Source organism: Astatotilapia calliptera, chromosome 18 (assembly GCF_964374335.1).
Source record: "Astatotilapia calliptera chromosome 18, fAstCal68.1, whole genome shotgun sequence".
NCBI lineage: Eukaryota > Metazoa > Chordata > Actinopteri > Cichliformes > Cichlidae > Astatotilapia > Astatotilapia calliptera.
The window spans coordinates 30,567,241-30,585,644 of NC_137439.1; the positions used below are offsets into that span (position 1 = coordinate 30,567,241).

At 40.3% G+C, this 18,404-nt stretch overlaps 1 protein-coding gene across 9 annotated transcripts in view; it reads left to right on the forward strand.

Annotated features, from left to right (window-relative positions):
* The window catches only part of ctnnd2b (catenin (cadherin-associated protein), delta 2b), a 233,597-nt gene that overhangs the window by 37,862 nt on the left and 177,331 nt on the right, over nucleotides 1-18,404 (forward strand). For all 9 annotated transcript variants that reach the window (XM_026149115.2, XM_080293036.1, XM_080293037.1 and 6 more), the window contains exon 2: nucleotides 8,454-8,590. In XM_026149115.2, coding sequence (XP_026004900.2) covers nucleotides 8,459-8,590 — 132 coding nt within the window. In that variant the 5' untranslated portion in view covers nucleotides 8,454-8,458. The remainder of the gene's footprint in view (nucleotides 1-8,453; nucleotides 8,591-18,404) is intronic.

The window sequence follows — 18,404 nt, forward strand, 5'->3', positions numbered from 1 at the left end:
GTAGACCCTTCAGTAATACATACAGAGAATAACCCAACATTCATATGACCCCCTATGAGCATGCGCTTTGGCGAAGGAAATGTGGGAAGAAAAAACTCCCTTTTAACAGGAAGAAACCTCTGGGAGAACCAGGCTCAGGGAGGGGCGGGGCCATCTGCTGCGACTGGTTGGGGTGAGAGAGGGAAAACAGGACAAAAGACATGTTGTTGTTCATATAGTACAGTGGGAGGATCTCTATACTATAAAGCCGGTATGCTCATGTACTGTTAAATCCAACATTAACTCACATATTAATTCTGTTCTCCACCAACTGAGTGTAAATATGTATATATATGTCTCTACTGAGGTAGGAAAATAAGAGCAAACCCATCAAACTGAGGACTGTGAAATCAATGTTTTAAAAGATGGCAAAATGCTCTATAAAGCTAAAAGGGACTGCTCAAATGTCCAAGACAGGATTTTAATTAGATAGGTGTCGGTTGGGGTGTTTAATGTGTCTTGTACTACTATCATTACTGTTTCATTTCTTTTGACATGTCCATTAGACAACAAAAGAGTAAATCAAATATCACAAAACTCTCAGAGGTAACACAGAAAAGTTAAAGCCATACATTCACGGTTGACACTGGGTTTAAATAAATACAAAGTGATACACAGACAGTACTAATTGCATTGGTAAATGTTGTTAATTTGGAAGCAGAGTCGTGGGTGCAGGGTCTAGACAAAGGGACAGATGACTGGTGAAGACAAAACAAAACACTGCTGCAAGTTTTAATGAGGCAACGGGGGACTGCCCATCAAACACTCATATCTCAGATAGAAAGTACAAATACCCACATATGCACACACGCTTTAGTGCACTATGCACACACATATGTACACAACAGGAAATAGAGTCGTGAGTGCAATATGCAACACCCACAAAGAACCTTGCCATACAGAGGTTTAGCTGATTTGCTGCACCTCTGATGAATTCTGTCTTCACCAAAACATGCCTGTCTCAGACCCGACTGATGAGCTTAATGGGTCAAAAGATTAAGCCCAATATTCCCCATGTCAGACATGTCAATCATAGCGTGGTGAGCTGCATTTACAATGTTACAGCAATATCAGAGATTACGCTGTGAAATGCAGGCCTAAATACCCCTGCATTACACCGCTGAAATATAGACCTAAAAATCCAAGATTATACTTCAGTGAAATAAAGCCTTTAGGCCTAATCCATATTCAAAGTCTTGTCTCTAGCTGGGCTGTTGGCCTCTGTAACCTAGTTCTGATGGCTGTTATTGGGGAAAGCTGCTTTGTACTGGTCAGTTGTGTGATGAGGGCTTGGACACGGTCTGTCAAGTTGACCTATATTTGGCTGCCTGCCCTGTCTGCAAAATTAAAAAACAGATCTTCCTTTGCGTTTTATTCTATAGGCAAATTGGGCCTTCTCCACTTTCGGTTTCAATTCTCTGATCAAGCTTGGATGTACTGTCAGGTTAAATTTTTAATGCTTAATCAAGCCAAAGTAAGGAGAGACTGAACACAGTGCAGGATCAGGACATCCTTCACCATCAATGTAGGAATTTCTAGTGTTGGTGCAGCAATGTATTAGTATGCATGGTGATTTTTGGGGGGAGGGATTAATGCTAACACCACCATGCTGAGGTAGCCCCACTGACAATGCTAAGCTCTACTCACACAGACCTAGGGACCAGTTGGCTGATCGCCAGAGAAAAATGTGCATTGGTGTCACTGGCATGCTTGGTCGCAAAGAAGTATATGGTACTGCACAAAAAAAACCCTCCATTGGATTGCTTTGGTTGCCAGTAGATTGCTGCAGTAGCACATAGTTTCTCTGGAAGATGCTAACTGGTCTTCAACCACTTGCCAACTACTGGCTTAAGCAGTAGTGAAAATGTGAATGTGAAATGCACGGAAGTGAAGTGGTTGGTTGGTAAGGCACAACATTTTGGTTTGTGATGCACTTTTTCGAGTTTTACTCCCACTCAGTGGTTGGTGTGTGTTTGCAGACAAATCTTCATCTTCTATGCAAACTACAGGCAACCCCAGCAATTTGCAAACAAGGAAAACAACTAGGAGGCTTTGATGTAGAACGTTCATTCCTACTAATGTTACCCAGCAAAAGCCAGCAACGATTCTCCAGCTGGTTGAGAAATACGCATCTTTCCCTATTGAACCTAGGTTGCTAGGGTGTTGGTCATGTCTTTAGAACTGAGGCTGAAGTCTGAAATTATGACATCTAGAACGCACAATGTTTGTCACCATCCTAGTTTCTGGTAATATAGTTTCAGTCCATATGGTAAGTGCTTCATTGCATAAATTAGTGGTAGTACATAAAAAATCTGGAATCACCAAAGTCTGTAGGACTTCTGGGGCTTTTTAAACAGCTTGTCTGTCATACAGGTCCTGAAACTATGGAGGAATTCTGACACACTTAAGATGGTGGTTTTGCTTCATATGCCTGCAAACAGGGTCCGTCATAGTTTGGGGCAACATTTCAGCCACTGGTGTAGAGGATGGTGTTAAAATTAATGGAATTATAAACACATAAAATTATTGTCAGATTATGATCCCCCATGCAGTACCAATGCATACCTGGATTGAAAAAGCGAACACTGGAACACCATCAGTCACGGATTGGCGTCCCCAAAGCCCGGATCTCTAACTTATTGAAGCAGTGAGGAGTCATCTTTACAAAGAACCTTACAAAAGGAAAAAAACCTCCAAATAAGAGCTTTGAATGTCCTTCAAGAAGCATTGAGAACTATTCCTGAAGTTCCTGAAATGACAAAAAAGCTACCTCCAAAAGTTTAGTTTGTGATGAAGAATAAATGGTAGTTGTAGCAAATAATGACTCAAGCTTTTTAGAATTGTAGAAACTCTGTATTTTGATTTATGTTTGCACATTTCAATAAATCACTGGACCTATTTCCCATTTTCCTAGCAACATAAAAAGAAATGAGGTGTGGCTCAAGAGTTTTTTCCACAGTACCATATTTCCCAAATTTATTTTCAAACACTCTTAGTTTTTAATAGAAAAAATACCCAACCAGACTTCAACTCATTTTGTAAGCCCTGCATAAATCATTTCAGAAGTATTCCCTATGGAGAAAACAGAAATGTGCACTAAGCAAGACAACGATAAAAAGCAGAGATGTGGGGTGATGATGTAAGAGATGTGCAAACATGATGAGTACATCATGGCTGTGCAATCAAGACTAAGCAAATAGATTAGGTAGGCTAATGGATGAATGGGCTTAACAGCGGTAGTAATGGGATACAACTCATAAACAGGCATATGCGGTAAAGTCATAATGCGGTATGAAGAACAGCTGCAGGTCATTGCTCAGATCTAGAAATTCCCAGTAGTTAAAAAGGCTCTGTTAAGCAAACATTGCCTCACTGTTAAAATGTTCATTTGTACCAGTCATGCTGCTGGTGTGAAAAAAGGCCTATTTCCCAAGTATGCACTGCATGCGTGACTCAGCGTGGCATACAGTGGATGGTGGATCAAAGACAACTACTGAAGTGACTTGAATTATCTGTCTTCTCTGTTGAACTACCAAGTCACTGAAACTGCAGGATCTTATTCTTGTGTTCCGATACTTCCAAAAGGAGTTCTAATTTCTTTTCTGCCTTTTTTCTTTTTTATTCGCTGGCCTAGTTTCATCTCCGTCATATTTTAAGAATTGTATATCATTTTATTCAGTGCGGAGATTTTTACAAAACAGTTTTCTAAACTCAAGGGTCAGGCTTTATTGTCCCCACAAGGAAATTTGCTGTGTTAATAATCTGTGTTTAGGCACAATGTGGTACTCGGTGTGGCAAAAAAATATGTCCACCATAGACTGTAAGAAACAGATGTCACTCATTGGTTTGTCACTGAACAAAGTGCTCTCCATCATACTCAACCCATCTCAAGTGTACAGTAACTCTTCCTTCTGTGACAGGTGAACAACACTTGTCAGGCACCAGATTTCACACAAATATTTCGGTATTGTGCTTTCTTGCAGTTGCTTTTTTTATAGTACACATATTATTTATTAAAGCAATTTGCACTACTCTCTTATACAATCTTGGTCTTATTTAACTTAAAATCATTTTTATGTTTTATTTTCTTTGTTTGTTGTATACTGTTGTATACATAAAAACTTTGCACCATCTCACAGTATAACGTCCTCACTATGCACCTGCTTTTATTCTCTAAGCAGCACCAGCCATTGCAAGCTTTCCTCATTGGCTTCATTTTTCACCAACATGGTACGGTGGCCCTGAGAGGCCAAATGGACATCAATTTAAGAAAACACCAGCAATAAGAAAAATGCTGCAAAAGCACACAAAACACAATGGAAATAGGAAAAAACAAAACACAAATAGGAAAAATGAAAAGAGAAATAGGAAAGAACAGATTTCCAAAGCACAAGGGAAGTGTTTCTGGGGAGACAATAACCCGACGGACCACTTGCAGGAACCAAAATATGCTAGGTAAGCGTGTTGTAATCTCATGATTCATATAATACTGATGACGGATTTTTAGGCTAATAGTTAGGCTAACACACTTACCTCTCATCTTTTCTTTCCTCGCAAAACCGATACATCCTCCACTTCTTTTAAGTGTCTCCCAGCACAATTCTTAGCATATTTTGGTTCCTGCAAGTGGTCCGTCGGGTTATTGTCTCCCCAGAAACACTTCCCTTGTGCTTTGGAAATCTGTTTTTTCACATTTCAGTTTTCGTTTTTTCTATTTCTGTTTTCTTTTTTCCTATTTCCGTTGTGTTTTGGGTGCTTTTGCAGCATTTTTCTTATTGCTGGTGTTTTCTTAAGTTGCAGTCCGTTTGGCCTCCCAGGGCCAGCGTAACATGGTGGCCACAGGGGCTGCTGTCTAGCAAATGTTACAGGTTTCTTCTTGAAAGCTTAAAGATGGAAGCAAACATTCATCTGACTGAGAAGGCCTCAGCGACAGCTGCCATGAACCAGGACCCAACTCTGCTTACAGAAACAAAACATAGAACACAGGAGCGAGATTTCCAGAGGGGATGAGACAAATCATGAAAAGTGGAGGGATGACACTCTGTGATGATGACTACTGAAAGAGCAAAGAGTGGTAAGAGAAGCAGAATAGGCAGGGTTGAGTTTCCTTTTAAATGGACAGTACAGCTCATGCTTTACAGTTGTGCCGGCAGACGCAGAGAGTACAGATTTCAGAAAATTGAGCTGACAGGAAGAATGTGAAGCATGTAACGGTGTCACAGAGCCAGATAAGCAGCATGTTTATGAGGTACAGTGCATCCTCGGAGAAGGTGAGGCTGAGAGAGCTCAGGTGCATTGTAGCATTGCAGGTTCAAATTCAACCCACAACCTTGTGGGTCATCCTCCTTCTGTCACCCTCCTCTGGGTGCTGCCTAATAAAGCAGAAATGTGCTGAAAAAGATGAGCACGCACTGAAACAGGTCAAGTGAAGAGAAGTGAGGGAGGAGAACACAATAGTGGGGAGGCACGAGGAGGAAAGAAGGAGCGAGAGAGATTACGCGTAAGCAGCAAAGTGGGTGGAAGTGAAAGGTTTTGGTTTACAAACAGTGATTTGGGAAACGGAGAGCAAAAGAAACACTCCAAAATGGAAGACACGTAAAGCCAGGTCAGCCATATTAGCAGCCTTCAGTGACCAGAGATTGTTGCCTAGCAGCATGCAAGAATAGTTTTCTCCTCTTATCATGTCTTTTCTTCATATCCCATCAACCTCCTCCTCTTTTCTCCTCACCTCGCCTCCATCTCTCTGCTGTCTTCTCTGGGCTGTCATCCTCACTCTCATTCATTTTTCCCTTCACCCCCCCTCCTCTCCGCTCACAGGCTCCACTTTTCTTACCTCGGCATTAGGCTTGTGCTGCCTCATGCCAGCAGCACAGTTTTATGTGTGTGCACGTGTGTGTGTGTGTGTGTGTGTGTGTGTGTGTGTGTGTGTGTGTGTGTGTGTGTGTGTGTGTGTGTGTGTGTCTGTGTGTGCGCATTCCTCATTCCAATCCTTTCCCCAGTGTATAAATCTGGCTGATGCAGCCGTTACACCAGCTCTGTGCTGCATCAGGATTACATGGCACATGTGAAGCCCGTGTCCTCCTACGCTTGGTCAAATACAGGATGACACATGGCATCAAGCATGGAATTTGAGTGTGTTTGTGTGTGTGTGTGTGTGTGTGTGCCAGTCCCTCTGATGCTGGAACTCTGGAAGTTAGACTTGTGATACCAAAATAGCCGCCCAAATATGTGTTCAGACCTTATCTAAGAGGCAGTTACAAACTTTTTTAAATACCAGACGCAACTTTACAGCTTTTTTCTTAACAGTAAAATAACTACAAATGGTTAAAATAAACCTATCCCCACAAAGCTGCATGTCTTTGGACGGTGGGAGGAAGCCGGAGTACCCGCAGGGAACTCACGCAAACACGGGGAGAACATGCAAACTCCACACAGAAAGACCCCGGCCTGATGTTGGAATTGAACTCAGGACCTTCTTGCTGTGTGGCAACAGTGCTAACCACCGTGCCACCGGGCTTCCTCCCAATGTCCAAAGACAGCTTGTGGGGATAGGTTAATTGGATAATCCAAATTGTCACTAGGTGTGAATGTGCGAATGAGTGTGAATGCTTGTCTGTCCTTGTGTGTTAGCCCTGCGACAGACTGGCGACCTGTCCAGGGTGTACCCTGCCTCTCGCCCTATGACAGCTGGGATAGGCTCCAGCGCCCCCCGCGACCCTGAAAAGGATAAGCGGAAGCGAATGGATGGATGGATGGTTAAAATAAAGGATGAAAGTGAAGCTGCTAATTTACTGTTAAGTCTACATTCCTGCTCTCAGCAAGGACCATGAGCTGTGTGTAGCATCGGAAACAATATGTGGATACATGCACTGGAAATGAGCTTGCTCTGAAAGGTAGCTGGGCTCTCTTGTTCATACAGCAGAGGCTCAGAATGGTGCACATCCACATCAAAAGCAGTAGGTGAGGTGACTCAGGCATCTGACACCTCTTAGGTGAGGTGTTCTGGCCCTGGGGAAGACCGAAGACATGGGAAAACCTCAGTGTAACCCCAAGAAAAGCTGGAGGAGCTGGTTAGGAAGTCTCACCTCTGCTTAGACTGTTGAACCTGCAACCCAGATAAGAGGCAGAACATGGATGGATGCATATTATGAACCGTTACCTGTGCAGATTAGCTCTACAGTAGACGTGTTATGTTCGATCTGCTTCATTGTTACTAAATCTATATCTTCTTTTTATTTTGTGAGGAACAAAATATTGTAGCACTCTTAGCAACACATTATAGCACGACCTGTGACTAAGGATAAAACTCCCCTCTAAATAAGTGGAAGTTTTATGCATTTTCTTTGAAATTACAGTGTAAATATATACAATATAAATGGTAGGTATGCTATAATAAAAAGGTAACAAATCAGATTTTTAAAGGAAACAAAGAAATAATTATACCGTAAGTAAATTTGACTACAGTGGTCCCTCGTTTATTGCGGGTGTTACGTTCTAAAAATAACCCGCGATAGGTGAAATCTGCGAAGTAGCCAACTTTATTTTTTATTATTATAGATGTTTTAAGGCTGTAAAACCCATCACTCCACACTTTATACACTTTTCTCAGACAGGCATGAACATTTTTACACTTTTCTCTCTTGTTTAAACACTCTCAAAGTTCAAACCTTCTTAGAAAAATAAGTCCAGTATTATAGAATGAAACCAAAGATCAAAACCTGTTTTCAGGTCCAGAACATGGAAATAGAACAGCTGCGAGAGAATCAATGGTGCAGAAGTAGAGGAAGCAAGAAGATTGAGTTGAATAAAGTTTGACTTACCTGACTGTTTTGTTTTGCTTAATGCGCCTTATAATCCTTTGACATTGACACTGTTGTGTTTGCTGTCTTCTGCTAGCGAAGATTTATGTAAATTTGACAAGCTGAACGCATTCTGTGCTGTACAGGAGACACAGCACCAGATTGATTGAAAATTGTCTACAACCAAGCAGGACGCTGAACACAATGCGTTGTAAACACACAATTTTTAAAAATGTGTGTCTACAAAATTTGATTCTGCATTATCTCTGTAGAGTATGCTCCCTCTTCTCGCTGGCCTACATTTGTTTTGCTCCCGTGCACCTGTCCTTGATGCGTCACTGCCCTTTTTTAAATGCATGCTACAATAAGCTCTAGCTACCTATGACCTGAATCTGAAAAAGTCAGAAAGAAAATGCAAATAAAGAGCGGAGCAGTAGTCTTTTAGCAGGTTTTGTCAGTGACCAAATAGATTTTTTTCCAAATGGATTTGTTACACAGCTCCACATCCAACCTCCACTCATGTGTGCATGACGAGTGTAAAAATTATGTCCCACTCTAAATGTTGGGATGTCAGTGTCTAATAGTAAAAGACTTGCATGTTCCCTTGTTTTCCAGGAGGTATGCCAGTGCCTGAGGTGGCGTCTGACACTGCCAGCGCTGCTACCATGTTGAGCCCCGTCCTCAATGCCTCCAACGGAGACGGCTCCGAGTCTGAAACCACCTCCGCCATCCTCGCCTCAGTCAAGGAACAGGTTAGAAGTCCGTGTGTGTGAATGTGCGTGTGAGCGTTCTTGCGAGTGTGCGTGCGACGTAAATGGAGGGCTGTCACAATTAATGAAATATGATCACCAGAATGTAGTGAGGATAATTCCCCATCCTTTCGGGGCGAAACAAGCTGACGGTAAACAGTAAACACAAATGATGGAATGCCCATCTGAGCTAATGTGTCACAAATATGTCACCACATTTTGATCTGTTAGGAGAGAGCCTTGGGCTACAGATGCTCAGTATTACTTTTGAAAATACCCTAATGCAGTAGGACGCATCATTCGCCCACATTTTGTCAAAGCCTGAGCAGCTTTGTTGGAAATTCTATGTGTGACTAAGCATCCAGCAGATTTTTTTACAGTACAGTCAAGATTGGGCAACACAGCTGGACTGTGTTTTGTGTTGGTTATGCATTAATGAAGGCTAAAGACTTTAATGATTTTTTATTTACAATCCCTTTTTTGAATACACTTAACTCAGGTATGCTAATTTTAAATTGTACTGATTTAGTTGTATATATAACAGTAAGTCATGTAATGTTGTGTTATAATTATCAGGCTTTTAATACATGAGCTTGTGGTAAAGAAAAAAAATACTGCAAAAGACAATGAATTTGAATAAAACACATGGAAATAGAAAAAATATAACCAGAGTTATATACAATGATACAGAGATACAATGAAAGTGGACCAAGATATTCACAAAACAAGTTTTTTTTAGGGAGACATGATAGAACAGATGCAGAAGTGACAGATGTTATTAGCCATTTACTGGTAGCTACTGCGTTATTGTCTCTCCAAAAACACTTCCTTTGTGGTTTGTGAGTTTTGTTTTGCTTTTGTTGGGGGTTTTTTGTGAGATTTTGCAGTCTTTTTCTATTTACTGCCCTTTTTTTAAACTTGCAGTGCATTTGACCTTTCAGGGCCACTGTATGTAATCAACCAACCCATAACCAAAGATAAATGTGATAATACCTTAATAAGCAGGTTTCAAAGAACTGGTCAGACCCGTGAATATCTATATCATAATTTTGACTAAGGTAAGAAATGAAATGTCTTGAGGGAAGCACGGTGCCACAAAGTTCTACACATAGAGGCTTTGTTTGGATTTATTGTTTCCCCAACTGTTGAAAAGGCCAATAGCACTGGATTTATTTGGAATCGTGCAACAAAAGCTGGGTAAATACTACACTAAACAAAGTTAATTCTTCAGATCTAATCTGCTTTGAACTGTCAAAACAAACACTTGGTGCATTTCAGATTCGATGCTCATTATTGCAGCTTATAGTACATTATGTTACATACAGCATATGCATCAACACAGGATTGTTGGGATCCTAAAGAATGAGACAAGAAACAGAAGAGTTGAAGGAAAAAAACCCTTTCTATTAGTTATAATGCTCTTGATGGCAAGTTCATACAACAAGATGTATAAAGCAGTAGAGTGCTAAGTAGAAAAGCACTATATGACTCAGCCCATTTACACGTTTGAATTCATGTTGGGATATTTCTAATCCATGCAGGGTCAAAATTATGCATACAGCCTCAAATATAGACATACACTCATTTAAATATTTTAATAAGTGGCGCTGTTCTTCAATGTCTTTTAACTTGACAAGGCCAAGACCTATTAACTTCTCGTTAGTGATCATGATTAACTACAACTGTTAATTTTTCTTTGCCGATTAACAAATAGCCAGAACAATGGAAAAGTTCAGGGGACTCAGTGATGATCTAAGAAGAAGAACTGAAGATTCTGAAGTTCACACAAGTTTACACAAATCGATGCTTAAAAGATAAAAAGAAAGCAGGCTAACATTAAGCTTGGTCTTCCCAAAGCCCCAAACTCAACTCTACTGAAAGTTTGTGGATTCTGCTTAAAATGTGGGTCTGTACAAGGAAACCAACCAATTCAAATAGACTGTACCAATTCTGAAGAAGGGTTGTCAACTATCCAGTCAAAATTATGTTATGTAATTAGATGACTGCCAAAGGGTCTAGTCACGGTGCAATGTTTTAGGGTACATTTAACCAAATATTATTTGGGTTGTATGTATATATTCTTTGTACAGCAGCAGCAACCAACCTCTGGGCCACGTACCGGTCCGTGAGTTGTTCGGCACCGGCATAGCTGGATTGGCCATTTGCCCGGTGGGCTGATGGTGAGTTTTCAATTTTATGGGCGGATGTTTTTTTGTTTGTTTTTTTGTAATGGTATAAACAATGAAACGTGGGGATTGGCTAATGTGTCATGATCAACTCTGGGCTTGACCAATTACGGCCGAGGAGGTTGGATGGAGACCCCGCCCCCTTGCTTGGGCAATAGCTCTGAAAGCAATCTTATCACAGACAAACAGAAGAAAATGGTATTGAGTAGAGATGGCACGATACCACTTTTTTATGTCCGATACCGATACCGATATCATAAATTTGGATATCTGCCGATACCGATATGAATCCGATATAGTGTTTTTTAATCAACAAAACTGTTTTTTAAAATATCTTGCTGCATTTTGCAAGTCTGCAAGTTCATACTCAAGTTTAAAACAACAACTACACTAAAGCTATTCTGTTATACCTGTATACAAAAAAAATATTTCATAGTTCAGCAATACTGATCAATCTAATAAACTTAAACCTACACCATCCTCCCTATTCTGGTATTTTAAAGAGTACTTAGCGTAAATATTAAGCAACCTAACTAATAGGGTTCCAACTCCCAGCAACAACAAAAAGAAATAAATAAAAAATAGGGAACCACCCCTCACGCTCCACCTCATGATGCTTAATCGACGTAATCAACCTTAATTTGATGCAGTGTGAAAAAAAATGCACAGAAATCAATTATTTTTCAAGAAATATTAAATAGATTCAACATCTTTCTTCAACAAAATTGCAGACTGCACAGATGGTACCTTCCCAAAGGAAAAAGTACTATAGCTTACTAGGGTATATATATTAGACTTAATAGTCACTATATACAGTAATTGACTTCTATTCATTTTACATCAAATTAAAACTTTGTGTGTCAGATAATTATTTATTAAAAGCTAGACGTTTTAAATGAGAATAAGAAAGAAAAGTATGTCTTTGTGCCCCCTTTTCCCAGTTAATGCCCTATCGGCCCCCCTGGCTAAACTTTGCTAGATCCGCCCCTGCACAGTTACCAGCGTCAGCTACGTAGAAAAAGATCCTGGTGTAGAAAGTAATATTAAATAAATTCTAACAACAGCTTATCAAGCTTAAACGTGCTGCTGTTGTTCAGCCGCTGGTTTCCTCTTTCTGGTGCAAAGTGGGCCAAAAACAAAGACGGACTCGCGACAGAAAAGCCGATCAGCTGATCATTTAAGCAGTTACATGATTGAAGTAGCAGCCGGAGAGCGAGAGGCAGTCGCTCGTTAAGCTTAACGCAGGAATGCTTTACAAACATTCAGAGATGGACTTACACACTTGCTTTACTTCTCTCGGGGATAACTTTGTCGGAGATGAAATGCCAGGTTGCTAGCGAAGCTCCAAATGCTATCCAGACCACAGGTCCCGCATGCCACAGCCGCTCTATCACGTGATGCATACTGCTCCGACATGCTAACGTTCTGAGGTGAGTTACGGCGTGTTGCAAGTTTTGTGAGGTGCTTTCGTGATATTTAATGGATCGGATTACATTTTTTATTTTTCTCCGATATCCGATCCAGTCATTTAGGTCAGTATCGGACCGATACGTAATATCGGATCGGTCCATCTCTAGTATTGAGATGAAAAGGAATGCAATTTGTCCCATACTTCAGCTAGAATGAAAAAAAAGACACAAAGCTGAAGCTATTCTGTGTCTTTACGCTGTCAGCTGCCTCTTCTTCTCTCATTCCCTCCCCCTCCCTCTCTTGTCAATCATGAAACTGATCAATGATCGGCTGATCGGCTTTTCTCTTTTGTTTATCGTTCACTTTGCGCCAGAAAGACGAAACCAGCTGATGTTGCGCTAAAAAACAGCAGCACATTTAAGCTTAGTAAGCTGTTGTTAGAATTCATTTAAATGGTAAATGGTAAATGGCCTGCATTTCTATAGCGCTTTACTTAGTCCCTAAGGACCCAAAAGCGCTTTACACTACATTCAGTCATTCACCCATTCACACACATATTCACACACTGGCAATGGGAAGCTACAAGCTTAATATTAATTTCTAGTATCAGCTGATGTTTGTTGGAGCCACAGCTGTAAAGCTGCTGGTCATGATGTCGGTTTGGATATGTGGTGAAAGGGAAACATGAAGATGAAACCAGGAGATGTCCTTACTGAATCATCAGAGCTGAACAGGTGATGGAGAAACAGGTTTACCTTTTAGGTGACGTGAATGAGTTGAAGGGAAGTTATGAACTGTTTCTGAGAGACAAATAACACCAGGATCCTTTTTTTACTTAGCTGACAGCTGGTAACTGTGCAGGGGCGGGTCTAGTAAAGTTATGCCAGGGGGCCAGGTAGGGCATTAACAGGGAAAGGGGGGCAAAGAAATACTTTTCTTTCTTATCCTCATTTAAAATGTCTAGCTTTTAATAAATAATTATCTGAATCTTACAACCAAAGTGGTCATCAGATGTAAAATGTATAGAAATCATAGATAAATACCAACAAGATAGTGTACATCACTGTCACAACAGCGTTTGTTTTCATTTAAAGGCTTTATGGCTTTTCCTATAATACCTGGTGGGCCGGTCTCCATGACACCTTAAAGGTCCGTGAAAATATTGTCGGACATAAACTGGTCCGAGGTGCAAAAAAGGTTGGCGACCACTGGTGTACAGTATATTGAAGCTGTATGTATAATTTTCACTGTGTGGATTAGAAAAAAATCCTTAAAAAAAGTCATTCATGCCTATGACAAGTGTATATCAACTCAACTGTAAACATCCAAAGTGGGGATGTTTACTCTGCATGGAGCTGAACAGAGGAAATGTGAAGAAGCCAAAGATAGCTGTTAAAAATGCTGAAAGCAGGCTAAGATAATGGATTGTTCATGTTTTTCACTCAGTGATTTCTGTGAGTTACTACAACGTCCCGAGATCCATTCCTGATCTAAGTAGGTCACGTAGACTTGGACGGTCACACACACGTAGGTCGTGTACACACACCTACACACAAACTTCCACATCATCTAGGGCATGGTAATGGCCTTCTGATGAGAAGGTGTGAAAGAAAAAGGCAGAAGAGAAGGACGTGTCAGCTGTCCGAAGAAAGTGAAGACAAACAAATAGTTGCTCACTCACTCCTCTTCATCCGACTGCACCACGGTGAAGGTTCGTTATTCCTTAAGCCAGTCATTTGTCACTTCCTTTCAAACTTGTTTTTGCATTGTGCCATTTTTCACTACGTTTGGGCCGATGCCAGTGTTTGTTACCAGGCACTAAAAAACCCACGTATTTTATGAAACAGTGTGGGTGCCCAAACTTCCTGTTTGGTTCATAAAGACAGGGTCAGGCATGAGAAAAAGCTTCACCCACACTCTCACACACGGACATGCAGTCTGCAAAAAAAACCCCAACAGCCCACAAACACATGCGTTTACACACTGCCAATCAAACTCTTTTGCCTCTGCTGACTCACACCAGGAGATCCCTGCTGCTGTTTTTCCTTCGTTTCCTTCTCCCCGCGTGAGATTGATTAGCCATTCGACGTTGTATTTATCACATCTGTCAGCTTTTGTCCTTGTATCGTTCATCATCTCTTTGCTGTCACCACATCTGCTACTGGGGAAAGCACAGTGTGAAGTCTGAAAGAGTTTGATTCTACTGTGAGACATGGCCTATTTGAGAAAGCTGACATATTGTCTTATTGAATGACAGATCAAGTGAAAGTAGCTCAGGGTATTGATTAGCTGTCTTTTGCTTACAGCTTGGTAGCATCTGACAATCCAGTCGGTTCTGAAATATCAAGTTGTGAATGTGCATTCAGCAGTCATGGATCTACAACAGCAAGAAGGCCACACAAGGTTTTGTGCCAGTGTGCAGTGTGTAGCAGTGCTAGCTTATAAACTTAGCACTCTACTATGGGAAGCGTAATATTTTTTCTACTGATAGCATTTTTTAACAAGGGATTGATTGATTGATTGGATTGATTTACACTATGCTCTCTTTAAAGACACAAGACTTATTCAATATGCTGGTCTAGAACTTCCTCAGGATCCCTCATACTGTAACTACTTGGCTCTGAAAATACATATAGTTTCATTCATACATACATAAGAGTTACCAACTTTTAGAGTGTGGCCATGGGTTTGGCCATCACAGGTGTCATGACTTACAGTATATCGGGATTCTAATATGTCAACAAAATCAAACAACGTCAAGCGTAAAGGCCTTAATTCCCCAGAAAGTTGTGAAAAAACTATACAAAATTCAGGCATTTTCGGATCCAAATCAAAAGTTTTGTTTTTGCAGAAAAATTGTCCCCAAACAACACATTGTGACAAAAATAAAATCGACATAACCCAAAAACACAGGATCCCAAAACAGAAACTCAAAGGAAAAACCCTCCAATGTAGTAAAGACAGAAAGCAAAGACTCAAAAGGAACAAAAGTCACTATGAGATTATTAAATCCAAAACTTCAATCACTGGAGTAAATTGAACCCAGACAGGCCCCCAAATTCAAATATATTCACAACAAATCCTAAAACAAAAAAGACAAATCCTGGGACCAAATCCAGAACAAGTCAGTGTTCATATATACTGTATGGTACACAGTTTTTGTGCTGTTAATGCCAGAGGAGGTTACTGAGTCAGCAGAGTGACTTTTTACACACTATGATACTCGGCACTCGGCGATGCTGCGCTGTAGCTTATGTACTGTGCTAGTTTGTGGCTGTGATTCTTAAACACTTCCTCTTTGCAGTAAAACCTCTCGGAGTGGATCAAGGAATATCCAGGAGGGAAAAAATTTCACAATCTGACTTGTTACGTCAGTTCCATCATATCCAAGTGGCAACAGTGCTAACCGCCATTATATTACACAATATTTTTTAAAATTTGAATGAGATTATACTTAATTTTCACATTTTAAACACACAATTTCAGAAAACTTGTAATTGCAATATGTTACTGTGTTTTATAGCTGATAGCTGTAAAAATAGATATTGACAAAAGTGTCCAGTTTACATGTTTCTTGTCTTTCTTATGAGCAAAATAATAACGTTTAAAGTCATGCAAAAAAGAAAGGATTCAAAATATGAGATTGTTATACACAAACGATTGTGCTTTGGATAAAAAGAAATGTACTATGATGGTTAATGTAAATGTGCTATGTTTTCATTCCTTTAGCAGTCCTCAGGGACAGCCCACATCACATCAGCGGCACATGCAAATCAGATGCTTTGCAGCTGGCCGCATGTCATCATAGTAAATACCCACTGAATCAGGGTGTTGTGAGAATGCCAAATTTTTATCGCCCTGTGCTCATTCGCATTAGGTGAGCGAGATCTCTAATGCATTTGCCTTGACAAATCCAAGATGGCAGTCTCACTGAGCTGACACACAATTACATTCACGTATGAAAACACAATGAAGCTAACAGCTTATCTTGTTAGAGACCACGACTGCATGCTTTTGCTCTGTTTAGTCCTGAACTGGAGTACATTACAGCTATAACCTTCGTTTCCATTACGGTGGCAACATGACCTCCTGCTGTGTTTTTACAAGCCGCTACATCGCTGCAGCAGAGTTCACATGTTGTTGCACTTCCCGCCTATTCAGAGAAGAAAACATGACAATGCGTTCAAGGATACAAAAACAGAAGCAGTGAAAAGAAGCAGAAATATAGCCAAATTTTCCTCACCTGGCTACATTTCTGCTTCGTTTCTAGGGGATACAAAAATAAATGAAAAGAAAATGCATCAACTTGGCATTATAACTGTTATCCAACTCGATATTTTCTTTCTTTTAGGCAAATTGTGGTGTTTCTGCAGCTTCTCAGTCACTGGATAATTAATGTGTATCATGGTGCTCAGTGGAATTATTCTCTCTAATTGGCAGCGCAGCAGAAAACAGATTTTCTCAGGTCTGACCTACAACTCGTATGAATCCAAATTAAAAACAGTTTAAGCTGCAGGTAATTAAAGGTATACCGTTATTTTCTCCGTATGGCTAATTAAACCCGGTCCATTTCCCTCTCTTCACACACAAGCATGTCCTTATGACAAATATTGAAATATTACCCCCGTTGTACTTTTACTTGATCATGTTGCTTCTGCGTTTGGCAAAATCCACTTTTAACATGCTCAGTTTCAAACTTTCACTCCACTTCTGATTGATATAATGTCATGAGAAAAAAACCCCCTGAGGATTAATAGCTTTTTGAAAACAATCGGCCCTACAGTGTGTTAATTCTGCCGGTTCTGTTATCGGTGTTTTTGCATAGCAGCCTTGTGATAATAATGGGCCTGTCCTCCCCCTCCCCATCCCACTGCTGCTCTTTTCATTTGTTTATTAAGGATTAATTAAGATTTGTTTAGCACCGGCTAACTCATTAAGTTACCAAATATAGTTCTCTTCAAAGTTCGCAGCAGAGTTAGATATTCATAAGAAGCGGTTTCAAAGTGGATCAAATATTTATTTTATTTTACTTCTTATGTAAGGAGGCACGGAGAAAAAGGGAAAGCAGAATATTTAAGGGCTGAGGAGGGAGGACAGGAATTTGTATGTGCTCCCACTACCACTACCGTCACCACCACCCTGGGCAAAGTGTTGGCACATGAGAAAGTCTTCTATCTAGTCCTATTTCCAGCTGAAGGAAGACTCCAGGCCACAGCATCATAGTATAAATAGGAGCAGTCTCGCTTCTGCTGTGCAGTGCAGTTACCTTGTATATGTGCATCCATACTGAATAAACTTCCTGCAAAACATCGCCCCCTGCAGCCTATGGTGGACCAAGTTGAGCTTTCTGGTGATTCTATTGGAAGATCTACCATCAGTTTTAACATCAGCTGCTTCATTTTTGATAAGAAGAATTCTTTAGAATTAGAAATCAAGATTTTTCCATCAGCACCTAGACAGCTTATTAAATAGATTACAAACACCCAGCTTTAATCCAGTTCGGAGATTTTTTTTCTTTCTTTTTCACATACTTTGGTTGTAACAAGTGGACATTTGAGGTATTGTTGCATTTTTTTCACCTCGAAGCAGTCTGAACATTCTCCTCCGACCTCTGGCATCAACAAGGTGATTTCACCAGGCGAACAGCCGCTGGATATTTTCTGGTTTTCAGACATTTCTCTGTAAACTGTCAGCAGTTTCTGAAATTCTCAGATCAGCCTGTATGGCACAAAATCTCCAAAATCATCTCTCTTCCCCATTCTGGTCCTCAGTTTGAACTTTATGAGGTCATCTTGACCATGCCCATATGGAAAAGATATATATAAATCTTATAAAGTTTGTATCTGTCTTGTGTGAAACTTGTATGAAAAGCATATAAAAGTGAAAACAGATATAAGATCCCTTGAAAAATTATATAATGAAACTTGTATGTTTTGGATACTTACTAAAACAATGTATGAAAGTAATGAGAAAGTGGCCACTTTCATGAGTAAATCATGTAAGCCTTTATATGATTTACTCATGAAAGTGGTCACTTTCATGAGTAATCACATATAAGTTTTTACTATTTCTTTTCCATATGGGTGTCTACATGTCTAAACGCACTGAATTCCTGCCATGTGTGCGTTACCGAGCAGTTGAACAGGTACATCCACACAATAGAGTTCTGGTTTTGACTCAGAGCTCAGATTTCTGTGACCCAGTGAACCTGTGCATTGTTT